Raw genomic sequence first — 14,784 nt, forward strand, 5'->3', positions numbered from 1 at the left:
GGAGGCGCGTCTTGTGCTGAGCGATAACTTCACGTTGTTAGCCGGTGAAATGCAGTCCCCGCAAATAAGAGTAGATAGGTATACGCATGTCAACATGAAGAGTTCGTTTGCGCAGAGCATAATCAGTGGCCCTGACCCGACTGCAGCTGCGCGTGTGTCGTCCTACCGATGCGTTCGCCAAGTGCCTTTCGTAAGGCCTCACTGCTAAAACTGCTACGACGAAAAAAAAAAAAATGCGCTTTTGCGTGGCATCTGCTCGTCTCGCGACAGACTTCTGTTGCGCAAGTTAAAGTCCCTATATAAGACTTTAGCGCAAGTGCCAGGTGGACGCCAGTTACGTAAGCGGCGGGTAAAACGCGCGCAAGTCGATATTTCGCGGCGACGCGCGCATGAGCGAACGATGGTGCTGACGACGCAACTCTCCTGAGTGACCACCCTGGCGAAGAGAATACATCGTGCCTGATGATGATGATGATGATAATACGTTTTGTCGGTGCGTACGGTAACATGTAGTACGCTAAATGGTGTAATGCAGTGATGCGATTCAACGATGCAGTTCAATGAATTGCGTAAACGCGTCAGAAATGTCCCCTCACTGAACTGTCAGATACCGGCCACGACTCGGACACTTCTTTGTTGATTAAATTAACTTGAGAAGCAGATCGAAGCGGTAGTCGCAAATGTGTCTTCGCTGGAGGCATATAAGCGGCTCTTCTTAAAATCTTCTTTTGGTGAACCGAAGGCTTACGCACCTCATACGTTTCTGTCGTCTCAGTCCCTGGCGATCTGACCACATCGTCATTTGTGAATTCCACCGATCTCGAGGGTACGCGGAAAGGACGGGGGAAGGCTGAAGAGATACAGTGGTGGAGCTGCTATATGCTCTTGGTTGTCCGGTTCATCGAGGGCGTTTGCGTGAACATCGTGTGCTGACGTGATGCTACAGCGCCGGCGCGTCTTGTCATCGAACGCGAGAGCCCGCGGGAAGGGCTGCCAATCGGACGGAGCAAGTTATGCGCCGCGCATAACGTGACGCATCAGTCGTCCTTTCTGCAAATCAGTCTCTCGTGCCGTCTACACTGGCTCGGCGATGCGTCGTCCGTCCTCGCCTGCCGTCGAAGCCATAAGAAGATAACCCAGTCTGTTATCGGGACGGCGGCGGCTTCGTGCATTCTGGAAGAAGGCAGTTCTGGCTGCCCTGCACCGGTGCGGTGTAACACGTGCACGCACCGAAGGTGCTCGTGCGTGCCTCCCATGTGTGCAAGGAAGCGCCCGGTACCACCGAGCGTGACCCACGGTGCGCGCCGTCGCTTCCTTGACCGGTTCTTGCACGTTGTCTTCCCTTTTTTTCGTGTGGCCCCCTTCGCGAGGAAGTGTCTGTCGCGGAGACTCGGCTTCGGCGTACCTCGCAGCAGGCCCGATAAAAAGCGGACTGAGCGAGGGTCTGTCTGGTCGATGCACCCGTTCCCGTTTGATAACTTCGAGTGTCGACCATGCACCAGTGCGCCGTGGCAGCACGGATGCCGCATCTCGCACGCAGGGCACTTTTTTTTTTTTTTTTCAGCTAAACGGAAAACCGTTCGTCCCATGTTTCGCTAAACGTCTCCATTGGCTGCGCCGTCAGTTACGTCGTTCTCTACGTCGCACCCAAGCGAGCGCGCCATTGGCAGCGCCGTTAGTGACGTCGTTCTCTGCGTCGTACCTGCTTAAAGGGGCTTTATACCTGCTCTGCCCGCAACGCCGCCTTCTCGGCTCGCCGTTGTCGCATGCGTTCGATATCTCCCGTTAGCTCGGCGTCGTGGTTAGCAGCATCCGCCCGCCATTGGCGCTTGCGTTCCACTAGAAACACAAACATGTAACCAATAATTGAGAAACGCTTCAATAGAGCGTCGGAATGACCCACTGCTTAACACCGGGGCCGCGCGTTTCTACTTCGCTGGTTAACCATCTGTACGGAGTACTTGGGGGGTATTTTTTTGTCTGTCCGTCGCTACCCGGTCGATAGACACGCTCATATGTATGCAGAAGCGCCTCTACCGCAACAGTGTCGCACACTGAGGCTCAAGTCTCGAGACAGGCGTTGGCCCGCGAACACTCCCCGCGGAGCGCGACAGCCTTCTTCTCCGCAGGAGCCCGAGAACGCGTACACCTTCCGACGAACGGCTTGCTTTGTGATGACGAATCGAAGACCGTTTTGCTGTTCGCAAGGGGATCCTAGCGAGCTTCCGGCTTTCCTCACTGGGCGCCGGCAGCAAAAACAATGGCGAGCCGCCGTGTATGCGGCCAACGACAAGCCCGCACAATCTAATTTACGAGTCGGATTCTCCGTACTCGGAAAAGTGTAAATACATGTGCTTGAGGCACGATACGCTTTTTTTTTTTTTGAGAGAGAGAGAGAGAGAGAGAGAGAGCGCAGAAAATGGCATCTCGTACGCTGAGCCAACTTGAAAACACGCTTTTTTTTTTTTTCGGCAGAGTACAGTGTAAAATCTTTTACGCCCTTAAAAGTGAATAAAGGTGTAAAACGGTCTATAGCCCACACCATTGCGCCCCTATTTGGGTGTAAGGGTGCGATGTTATGGACAGATTTATTCACTTTTAAGGGTGTAAACCGGTTGCCAAGGCGCGCGCAACACCGCGGGAGAAAAGCACCGCGGTACGTAGCTCCGGATTGTCTCGCAACGAAGATGGCTTTTGCAGCGAGGAAAGCGTCTCCACGGGGTTAATTCAGCCATGTTGTGTTTCGGGACCAGGCCTCTCCAACGCAACGTGATCGCATCTCACCCAGTGCGGCCCGGCGTGCGTGACTAGTGCACGAACACACGTACACGCTGAGCGGCCGCATTGCAGGGCAAGCACGCCTCCTTGTATTGCGGATCAGATCGCGAGGTAACGCGGAAGGCGTCCGCTTCACATTCTGTTAGCCCGCATGCCAGACTGAGCGTGTGCAGTCCGTGCTGTAATTGGAGCCGTACTCTCGACGTCTGCTGTAACTCGCAACTCGTTTATTCTATACGCCCATAAACAGAAATTTGTCACCTTAATAATTACTGGTCTTGTAGATGGTGGCGACAAGAGGCGCTTGCATGTGTCGTTGGTGTCTGTATGCGAACCTTGGCAGCGCAAGTTTACGATAACGAAGAGGCGCCGACGGAGAAATTAGATTAAAAAAAAAAAAGACTGAATACAACATCGACCCTGAATATATATATATATATATATATATATATATATATATATAAGACTGAATACAACATCGACCCTGACTATATTATATATATATATATATATATATATATATATATATATATATTTTTAACAAGAGCGGAAGAAACAGCGCGATATATATTTCAATGGATGCGAAATGCAAAAACACCCGTGTGCTTGCGTTGTAGTGCACGTTAAAGAACCCCAGGTGGTCGAAATTAATCCGGAGCCCTCCACTACGGCGTGCGCCTCATAATCAGAACTGGTTTTGGAACGTAAAATCCCAGAAACAATATATTGGTCCGATGACTTGCCAGCCGCGTCAAGCTTGATATTCTCATTCGTTCGGCACATCAGCTCAATTTTAACGACATTCGATCACCTTCACCGACATAGTCCTTTTCCTGTACCCCGTCACCGCGAATGTAGCGCCATTTAGGCTGTTTTGCACACTCCGGCGCAACTGTCTGCATTTCAGCAACACTTTATCTCGCACTATAGTACAACCTTTGTCCGTAAAGTTTCGAGACTGATTTATTTTCTTCTCTAGAAATGATTCCCCAAAACAAATGTTGGTGCGTATATGTGTAGCGCCATCTTTTCGGGCTAACCTGAGCTATTTATGTTAACTCGCGGCCGCCTGGATCGGCGCGCGCGGCGGTATTTATGTTAACTCGCGGCCGCCTGCCGATCCAGGCGACCGTGGTTAACTGCTGTGGCAGCCGCTAGATGACACTACATGCCGAAAAAATACGTTTTTACTAGTCGTCTGCGCATTCTACTGTGAGTGAATGTGGAGAGATGGACGTCCACCTCGAACAGCGTGTAAACTACAGTGTACTAGAATCTTCTAGTACACTGTAGTGTAAACATAAAATTCTGTGTGAAGCTTGGCAAGACAGCCACACATGTATGAACTCATTCGTGACGCTTACGGCAACGAGACGAGTTTTCGAGTGGCACAAGAGGTTCGTTTCGGGGAGAACGTCGGTGGAAGACGACACAAGGCAGGGGCGCCCTGCAACCTCACGGAATGAAAACAACGTGGCTCGGATCAGGGAGATCGTACAGCAAGACCGCACCATTACAGTCGGCATGCTATCGGATGCTCTCGACATTAGTAAGACAACATGCCATCAAATTTTGCGTGAGAACTTGGGGAAACGAAAGCTGAATGCCAGACTTGTCCCGCACTCCCTCGCACAGGACCAGAAGGACACGCGGGCATCAGTGAGCGACGATTTGCTCTCCGAGGCAGAGAAGGATGCTGCATTCGTCGACAGCATCATTGCTGAAGACGAAACATGGTGTTTCCAATACGATCCTCAAACAAAGAGGCAGAGCGCCGAATGGCGGTCCACAAGCTCTCCGGCGTCGAGAAAGGTGCGGCGACAGAAGACCAAAACAAAGACGATGCTGATGGTTTTTTTCGATGCCAGAGGTGTCATACACCACGAGTTCGTCCCACAAGGGCAGACGGTGAATCAGGAGTTTTATATCCGCGTGCTCCAACACATGCGTGATGCACTGCGACGCCGTCGCCCTGACTTATGGCAATTGCTTATGGTCATCTGGACAATGGAGCCTTCTCCACGATAACGCAAGGCCGCACACTGCTCTCAGCGTGACAAAATTTCTCGCCAAGCACAGCATTACTGTACTTCGCCATCCGCCATACTCGCCTGACCTCTGCCCATGCGATATTTTCCTGTTTCCTCGTGTGAAGAGAGTCCTAAAAGCTCTCTGGATGGTAAGCGTGGATGGGAAGCGTGGAAGCCATTCAAGAAGCCACGACAAAGGAACTGACAGCCCTGCCAAAAGAAGCGTTTACCAACTGTTTTCAAGACCTCAAGAAGCGTTGGAAGTTGTGTATAGACTGCAAGGGAGACTATTTCGAAGGGGTGCTGCACAAATGATTTCAATGTTAAACGATTTTTTTTTTTTAATGGACTCAGTCTCGGAACTTTACGGACAAAGGTTGTATTTGCTGCCAAAGTTAGCGCTTGTCTTTTGCATCACGTTTGTGTTCGTGTTTGAATCGCTGACTGTGAGCACGAGGTCGTCGGTTCGATTCCCGTCCGCGAAATGTAAAAACGCTCGTCGTGTTTCACACCGAGTGGTGAAGTTGTGGCCAACTTTGACAGCGCTCTCTACCGTGGCTTGACAGCGCTCTCTACTTTGACAGCGCTCTCTACCGTGGTTGTTGCTTTGGACAGTGGTCTTGCTTATTTTCGCATGCTATATATGGTTGGTTCGTGCAACTTGCTGCGCAAAAACACCTGCCTGTATGTAAATAGCTCTTTTTTTTTTACTCTTTCCCTGTCCGTTTACTCCCCTCTCCCTCACGCACTGTTGACCGCGGTTGAGGTTTCAGCAGACTGCGCTAGACGGTTACTGCGGTCAGTAGCAATTCTTCCTTGCCTTCCTTTTTCTCTATTTATCTAATTATTTAATATAAACAACAGATTACTACTACAGAGGTTATAGAAAGCTGACAGCACGGACGTTTATCTTTACCAATCAGTCATCAGCTTTCGCGTGTCATACGTTTCCGAGGCTGCGCAGTTCACCCAGTCGCCTACACGCCAGCGGAGTTCATGCATTGGCGCTATAATTGTACCGTTTTCGCAGACTTCTGTGCCGACCCGCGCCCTGAACGACTTATAACTAGGTCAATGTTGTTGCCTGCGTTGGAGTGCGCACAAAAACCGCGAACGTTGCAGCAGTGTTGCTTCGTGGAAGCGTCGTGCTGCTCGAACGTGAAGGAGTGTTGCATTGCCCGCGTCCGCAGGTGCCGTTGTCTGGGGACCGTTATGGACGTCATTTGCTTGTTTGCGTCCGCAGCCGGCTTAGCTGTGGCGGAGATTAGAGCTGGGTCGCGGCGAGATGGGCACACGGATAAGGGGCGCGCGCATGCCGGGCGTATATTTAGCAAAGGCCTTTTGCGAACTACCCGACGGGATATACGCGGTCACGACAGTGGCGTCGCCAAGGGGCGGCATCACAACACCCCTGAAAGTTCGAGTAATTGCGCCACTGGCCATCGATTGAACGATAAGAAGGGAAGCTTCAAAATTTTGAAGCTACTCGATTGTTGTGATGCGTTCATTTCTCACGTTATCATTCTTTGGTCGCTCAACGCTTTCTAGCTTTCGGAGAATCCGAAAGTCAAACGTTCCGTCAGTTCGAGTTTCATCTGATTAATTAAATCAAAGTAGATACAAAGCACAATTAGCTTTGCTTATCCGACCCGTTACGTCGTAGGCAACCCGAGCGATTTATTGTCCCACGTATCGTACATGATCTGTTCCCGCGCGAAACTCGTTAGGGCAACGTGCAGTAACCACATTGGTTGGTACACCCTGAACAGCGCGCCATCGCTTATGCGCTGTTTTTCACGAACCTAGTATAGAAGCCAACAACGCGCCCGCTGCCGGACGGCAGGATCTCCTGGGAACGTATACCATCCTCTCGTGTCTCTGAATTCAGTCGGCGCCCCGGGATCGTCTTTCGAGACGCGCGTTGCATTAAATGACCCGTGTGAAAATTTTCAACGCAGTCCGAGAGGGTTCGGCGTGCATTCGCCGGGAGCACGGTTGTGTGGACGGCGCCGCCGCTTTGGCGCGGCTCGGAGTGTACAGCTGCGTGCCTGTGAGTTTGGTTGGAGAGGGCATGGTACAATCGTGATCACTGATTAGGTCAGCTAGGCGCCGCGCATGTTTTAGCTGGAAGGTGCAGACGGTGCACGGTATGGGACCGAATAGTATAACGTCTCCGGAACAGTTCGTGTACTTCGGCGGTATCTAACGTCATTAACGTCATGTCATTAACCGTTTCTAGCAAAGGCTATGAACGTGCTTACACTGTTCTCTTGTTCCCTTAAAAGCAAAAAAAAGAAAGAAAAAAACCACAACAGTACTTATTTAACAAAATATTTATGCCACAAAGTAAGTGACATGAAACACAAGAGCGACATGATAGGACGCCAGAACTTATTTTTGCTTCTTATTGTTATTGTTACGTAACTTATTCTTATTACTTGGGGTGTCTACGTTGTTGCCGGCGTGGTCACGCCAGCAGATAAGCGGAATGCACTCTTCTGAGCGCTTTGGTTAAATATAAATTTTTTACCTGGCAGGGCAAGCACGAACACATGTAAAGACACACACAAATAGTGCCGCGTGCGTCCGCGTGTCTGCTTGCCATGCCACGCCCGCATTGCAACTCTTTAGCCATGCAACGTTGCCGTATCGGCTGTGTGGTAATTCGTACGTGCATGCATTTTGCCGGGGCGTAACGTGTTGTAACGCGGCACGCGGAAGTGACTCTGAAACCCAGCAGCTGCAGAGTGCGAGAACCGTGGCGAAGACGTCGGTGCAATACGAGTAGACCTCGCGAAGGTCGCCGCTGATGCACGCCTGTGGGAACCGGGAAGCGTGCCAGCAACATTTCCAAACGCGCTTGCACCGTCTTCTTTGAGGTGGCTCCAATGGTCTCGCTTCTATCATCTATCCGCCCCTCAGACAGCGGCTGCGAGGGGACGGGCCGACACGTTTCTGAGAAGCCTCGTTGAAACACTTTAAGGAAACCGGTGGACCGAGTCTCTAGCGCATTAAAAGGCGCCGCACAGCCTATATGCACTCCATGAGCTTGAAAGAAAGTTATTTATCCCATATCTCCGAGTGCTGGACTCGTGCCACCTCCCCGCCTAGCTTCGTAGAACGATTGGAGAAATTACGCGCTGTGCTATTACTCGGTCTTTCAGTTACATGAATCCTTATCAACTTGCTCACTTTTTTCGGTCGTTATACGCTGGAAAGTGTTGAGCGCTCTAGAGACTGGGTGTGCACAGTGAGACGCCAAAACGTTTGCGTCTGGACAAAGTGGCATGCAGCTCATTCTTACGAACAGCGGACGTAAAGTCTTGCCGACGCCAGAGAGTCTTCCCCCACCCCTGAAGAAAAATATAAGGAGCGTCGGAGGGGCTGTGTTCTTTCGTAGGTATAGCGTTCCTGTATATAGCTAGGCGTCCGCCTGTTCCTATACGGGAGCCATTTATACAGCAGGGATGATAGCGCCCTTCGAGCAGCTCGTGACCACACGTCTCTGCATGTGCAGGTGTCCAGCAGCCCGCGTACCGTACCGCCATGGCCCAACAGCCCCGCGAGAAACGGCGCTCGCTGCTCCGCTGGCTGGTGTCTCGGTCGCGGGACCGCAAGACGCCGGCCACCACCGGTTCGTCGTCCGGCAACAACTCCCTGCCCCTGGCCTCGCTGCCAAAGTCCCACACCTACTCGGGCGCCTGCTGCAAGGCACCCCAGCACCGAGCCCAGCGGTCCCTGAGCGTCTACGATGTTCTCGGCGACCCGCAGCAGCCGGCCGCGCCTAAAGGTGCGACGGACGACGCGTCCCAGCGGCCCCTGCTGGCGCTGTGCAGGCTCTGCTTGACCGTCGTGCCGTCGTCGGCGCTGTACCGAATGACGCGCTGCGGATGCTACTTCTGCCTCCAGGTAAGTCGCTTCCTCTCGCACTGACGTCGTCGTGGTTGATGAAACTAAAGTGTACCCCAGTGAATTTTACCGGAACTGTGAGTGTTCTCCACATGGGCTCAGAGATCTCGCATATGTTCTGAGGAGCACTAGCTCCTCTCACGCCGCATTAACGTGCCTGGCTTTATACGCCTACGTCTAAATGATATTATCGAAATTATGCAACGCACGCTAAGCACGTGTGCCGGCGCCAGGTGGCAGCGTTTGCGAGCTTCTGAGATTTCCGTACTAAGTTTCGACTAGTACAATACCAAACATCCAGAGAACGGCTGTTTCATTAGGCATATGCATGCATGCATGTCATCGTGGCTCGTACGTGGCAGCTGAATCGAGTGAATGCCAGAATTTAAAAACGCCGAACATAGTGCTGCTGTGTCCATTACCACTTAATTAGCTCTAGCGTTTCAGTATGAAAGCCCAATCTGATCCGGGTTGTAAGGAAATACGTGCGCTTATACATTGCCCTGCACCGTTATGCCGATGGGAATTACCGTATGCGCATAATATACAACGTCGTGTTTAGGCGTCACTAGCGTTACGAGCTTTGTGCAGTAATGAGATACACACGGATACTGCAGAAGCTGCATGCCTTACGGATTCACTGCACGAAAAAAATTGGCTCATTGGCAAATTCTCATTGGCACATTGAATTCAGCAACATCTACAGTGACACGCTTGGACCAAATGACAGCGAGAAGCGACTACATTCTCACGTGAGATTTCCCACGTGACACCGAAACGATTTACCCGGTTATTGTCATATTGCCAGAGCTTCAGCGCATCCCACGACTGCGCAACCTAATGGATCCCGCACGGTAAAACACTCGCGATAAAGCTGGCGATATAATACCATGGAAAAAGGAACCAAACAACTGTGCTGACGATGTCAATTGCACTTGATCATGCGGAATCTTCTGGCCAGCATCGGAGACTGTCTACGTAGACAGCTAAGGAGACAGCCAAGACAGCTTCGAGTAATGGAACGAGTTTGAAACCGTCTGGATGACGTATGAAAGACGCGTCTGCGATGAGACGCCACCTCGCGGCGACAAGAAAAAAGTTGAGAAAGCACACATTATTTCTGTATTTTAAGTCCTTGCGCCTGCGAACCTATGAAAAATTCGATGTGACTTACATTTAGGGCGTAGGAAAGCACGTCTACGTTTATTTGGCGCAGATGACCTTCCTCTCGGCTTTACAAGCATCAGCCGCCATCTTGTTTGGACAGGAAAGTAGCCTGCATCGTTTCTGACTTCGACGCTGTCTTCGTGAAGCTGTCTACTTTGACGCTTTCGTGAGAATTGGAACGAGACTTAAGATGGCCGCTGTCCACTTAGCCGTCTACTTTGCTGTCTTAGGCGAGTATTGGAACACAGTCTTGGTGTCGCCTTCTTCAGTTTGACCACGTGATGGCGCTCGGTGCATGTTACGGCTAAATAGACTTTAAGCGGGTAGAAATAACCAAACAGAGGTTATCTGATTGGTGGATAAAATTAAGGCAGGGGTGAAATTTCACCCACCACAAAGTACAAATTATGTTAATAGCCATGGCTAGGTGGCGTATGCCACCGCCCGATTTAAAGGGTTCAGCCTCATCCATCCATCCATCCATCCATCCGGCTAAAGCCCCTTTAGTTACGGTTAGGTGGCGTGTGCCACCGCCCGATTTAAAGGGTTCAGCCTCATCCATCCATCTAGCAAGATGGATGGATGAGGCTCAGAGGCGTCAGAGTGCAACAACGACGAGATTTACAAGTGCTGTAAAATCGCAGCTATTGATCTACCTCGGCCGCTGGATAAGCTTTTAAATCCAGCGACCGAGGATCTACGTTCACTTGGCTGGTCAATCAGTCACTCCAGAACCTTCTCGAAACGTTCCGTAATCGCTCGCGCGGGGCGTTTCTTTGCTAAAGGCGACGTCACGGAACAAGCGGGGGAAGCCCTTGACGGGTGCCGTGCAGTTTTGCTGCTGCTGTTTCCATTGTCCCGAGCTACTGTTTCGAAAGAGAAAGGAAGAATGGCTTGTGTCGATGCTTCGCGGCCATCGGCGCGTCCTTGATCAATCGCGTTCTTTGTACTACCCTGTCGTTCTGTATACGTCAAACGCTCGCGGAGTCGCGTCCTACGATACGCCCCTGCAGCATCGCTCTCACCGGCGGATTTCCGTGGTGACGGAATTCCCGTGCTTCGTTTCGGCGATGGCGTCCTCTAACTGCCGGTGTGAATTCTGCGGTCCTTAATTGCCGTTGCTGTCGCAAAAAAGCGGAGCAAGTGTGCGGGTGTCCGTCACATGATTAGAAAGTTTTGGGATATCGCAGACGTGCGCTGGTACGCCCCTCTGCAGTGGAATACCGGACGACGGCAGTGGCGCTGCTTGACGGCATCGTGTAAAGCCCCACAAGGCATCATATATATGTGACGCTGTGCACGTCGAAAAAGCTACAGTGTATCCGTAAAGATTATGTCTCCGCCGACACGTTTACGCCAGCGTATACATATGCAGAATACAGTCGGATAGCTGCGCTTTGGTTAAACACATGCGTGACCAATTCAGGCAAGTAGCTACGCTTGTAAAACAAAACTTGACGAGATATCGCCACCAACAAGCAGAAGTACTTCTGCTGACCAGTCCTAGTCTAGCCTGCCAACTAACCCTAGTATTACCGCATTTGCCGGTTCAGCACGCGAGCCATGAAAACTGTTTGACTGCGCCAAACCACCCAAAACCGACCTCTGGGAAAATACTACATAAAAGGAGGATTGAATATTGATGAACAAGTCAGAGCGTGAAGCAAGTGTAGTTCTTACGAATTTCTATATGGCAAGGAAAATAGGAAACATGGGGGCTTCATTTTTCATTAGTGACAACCATCAGTATGTCATCACCAGCCGTCAGTGAAGCCAAAAAAAAAAAAAAAAAGCGTGGGAAAAATCAACCGTGTTTCTGTAATTGAAATGTAGAAATATTCACGAAAAAGTGGAATACAACTTTTTTTTTTTTTTTTTTTTGCCGCCGATGAGAGCCCAACCCGCAACCTCCGCATGGCGCGTGCGATTTCTGCCACTGATGAGCCGCCTGCCTCTACGATAGCAGCGCTTGTACTGTAATGGGCTAGTCACCATTAGACAGTTTTAGTTTAACGTTAGCGTAATAGCGGGGTTAAGGAAAATAGCGTTACCGTTCCGCAAACGAACTTTGCAGAAAGAGAGTTTTAGTATAGCGTGATAGCGTAGTTTACGTGCGGGACGCTATTCCATGACGCTTTGAATTTCGCATACATAGGGCACCTAAGTCTATGTGTGTGTGTGTGCGTCCTGAAAGAGCGAGATGCATCGCAATGGAAGCCAGGAGCGCGTTGTATTTTTACTTCCCATGTCCGCCGATCTGCAGCGAAACAGACAAGCAAGTACAAGCTGTCTACCAAAGCCTCCGAAATGTTTCCATCTCAGAGGCCATATGCCGTCGTCCCTATCTCCCGACTTTAGCGACAGATGGCGCTCGCATCTCGGAAAAAATTTTCTCTCGTTAGGCTTAGGCGCGTTCGAAACGAGAAGCGATCTCGAAAATTCCTCAAGATTAGCCATAACACTCTCGGCGAAGCGGCATGAGACTAAGCAAAAGCCGTTTACGCAGTCATTTGCTACGAACGAAGTGAATTCTACAAAAACAACGCCAAATTCAATTCGAAGCGGGCGACCGGGACCGCCGCCATGTTTTACGTAAACTACGTAAACCACGCTAACACTACCTAACACGGTTAACTCTGAGCATTGCTCTGAGCATAGCCTCCTATATATTCTATGCTCTGAGAAATAGCTTGCGCACGGTAAACGGTATGGGTCGTCTGGCGGTCTGCGCATGCATATTTCAATCCCGCTGTTCCGGTCGGTAACCACGCTAAACTAAAAATGTCTATTATTGTAATGGGTGAACGAAAGGAGACTTCCAACCAAAGCTTCAGAAGACAAACGGTGCAAGCAGTTCGCACGTACCAGAACACACGGCTACTGCATACTTTCCCCTCTGTCTGAATCACTTTTTTTTTTTCTATTACGAAGATCTTTGTTTTTGTTTTAAATGCGAATGCATTTCAGTCGGGGCATCTCAGGCGTCTGTCGGTGTCCGCGCGCCGGCAGGTGTTATCTCTCCGCTCTCACTCCCTCTCCCATAGCAACAGCTGCGGGCGCGCGCGCTTATCCTCGCCCCTAGCAACCGGAGGCGTGGTGCGGGCGGAGTAGCGGAGAGTGAGTGGAGAGGATGAGCGCGCTCTAGCGTGTGAGGGCGCTAGCATCGCGGGAACTCGGCGGAGCTCCCGCTCTCTCTCCTCCCTGCGCCCCACTCTCCCGTTCGCTCGCTCGCACGTATATATAAATGGAGTGAAGCGCGCGCCTCACTCTCACCGTTCGCTGGCTGGGCGCCTCTCAAGGCGATGGCAGGAGTCGGTGAAGGCGAATGTCTGACGGCAACGGTACCCCTAGCAAGAAGTGTAATACAATCCAACCCGAGCATTACACCTCTCGCTGGAGGTGACGTCACTGCAGTAGCTTCAACGTCATCATCAACCGGAGGAGAAGAAGCGGAAGACAAGGCTGCGAAGCGAATGACGTGCACGTCATTCTGTGGCTGGAAGACGCGCCCGAAGACGAGGAGCGGATCTCGTTGCTAACGTGTATGGGAACCTCATATCGCATGCCGTTGCCACCTCGCCCGTTCGAGACACGTCTCCGTACAAAGACTTCTACACCCTTGCCTACACCGGAGACGGAGTCTTTGTGGTGACCGTGTACCTCGCGCCCAACCTCGCTCGTGACGCCGTTGCCGCGCAACTGGACGCGGCTATGGAAAGTGTGTGTGTGCGCTCCAAAGTATCTGACCCCGTCGTCTTGGTTGGTGACTTTAACGTGGACGTGAGAAAGAAGAGCGGCGAGTGGTTGGTGGAGTACATGCGGACAAAGTACTCTATGCAGTGTGCCTACGCCGAGTCCGACAAGTGTCCGACTACCATTCACGGAAGTTGCATTGATCTCGCCTTTACCCGAAACTGTGACGTGCGCATGCTTCTCAAAGACCCTTTGACTGTACACTTTAGCGATCACAAGGCTGTGATTATGGCCGTCAGGTACAATGACAACACAAACAGGTGCTGATGAATGTGTAAATAAATGGTTACGGTACAAATCCTCGTCTCGTCATTAATTTACGCCATTAAAATTACTACGCCGTGTACTCTCGGCGCAAGAAATGCATTCGCATTTCCTCACGATCCCCTTCAGGGAGGTGGGGGCAATTTTTTTTTTTTTTTTCCTTTCATCTCTTTGGAGCCACATCTTTGTTTTTGGATCGGTAACGTTTTCCGGTGCGATGTCATTAGACAGTTTTAGTTTAGCGTGGTTACCGGAATAGCGGGCGTCGGGATCGAAGTGCACATGCGCAGAACGCTAACCGACCCATACTAGAGTGTACCCATACCATTTACCGTGCGCACCTCAGAGTTACCGTGTTAGCGTGGTGTACGTAGTGTACGTAAAACATGGCGGCGGTCCCGGTCGCCCGCTTCGAACTGAATTTGGCGTTGTTTTTGTAGAATAATTCGTTCGTAGCAAATGACTGCGTTGCTTAGTCTCATGCCGCTTCGCCGAGAGAGTGTTATGGCTAATCTTGAGGAATTTTCGAGATCGCTTCTCGTTTCGAACGCGCCTAAGCCTAACGAGAAATTTTTTTTCCTGAGATGCGAGCGCCATCTGTCGCTAAAGTCGGGAGATAGGCGCGACGACGGCATATGGCCTTTGAGATGGGAGGATTTCGGAGGCTATGGTAGACAGCTTGTACTATAGCTTGTACTGCTTGTCTGTTTCGTTGCCGATCGACGGACATGTGAAGTAAAAATACAACGCGCTCCTGGCTTCCATTGCGCTGCCTATCGCACTTTCCGGACGCACACACACATAGAATTAGGTGCCCTGTGTATGCAAAATTCAAAGCGTAATGGAATAGCGTCCCGCACGTAAACTACGCTATCACGCTATA

The 14,784-nt window shown here is 50.9% G+C and overlaps 1 protein-coding gene across 3 annotated transcripts in view; it reads left to right on the plus strand.

Annotated features, from left to right (window-relative positions):
* The window catches only part of LOC119466215 (probable E3 ubiquitin-protein ligase RNF144A-A), a 39,998-nt gene that overhangs the window by 13,194 nt on the left and 12,020 nt on the right, over positions 1-14,784 (plus strand). For all 3 annotated transcript variants that reach the window (XM_037726696.2, XM_049657271.1, XM_037726695.2), the window contains exon 2: positions 8,326-8,717. In XM_037726696.2, the coding sequence (XP_037582624.1) occupies positions 8,355-8,717 (363 nt within the window). In that variant the 5' untranslated portion in view covers positions 8,326-8,354. The remainder of the gene's footprint in view (positions 1-8,325; positions 8,718-14,784) is intronic.

This window comes from Dermacentor silvarum, chromosome 10 (genome assembly GCF_013339745.2).
Source record: "Dermacentor silvarum isolate Dsil-2018 chromosome 10, BIME_Dsil_1.4, whole genome shotgun sequence".
Classification (NCBI taxonomy): Eukaryota; Metazoa; Arthropoda; class Arachnida; order Ixodida; family Ixodidae; genus Dermacentor; species Dermacentor silvarum.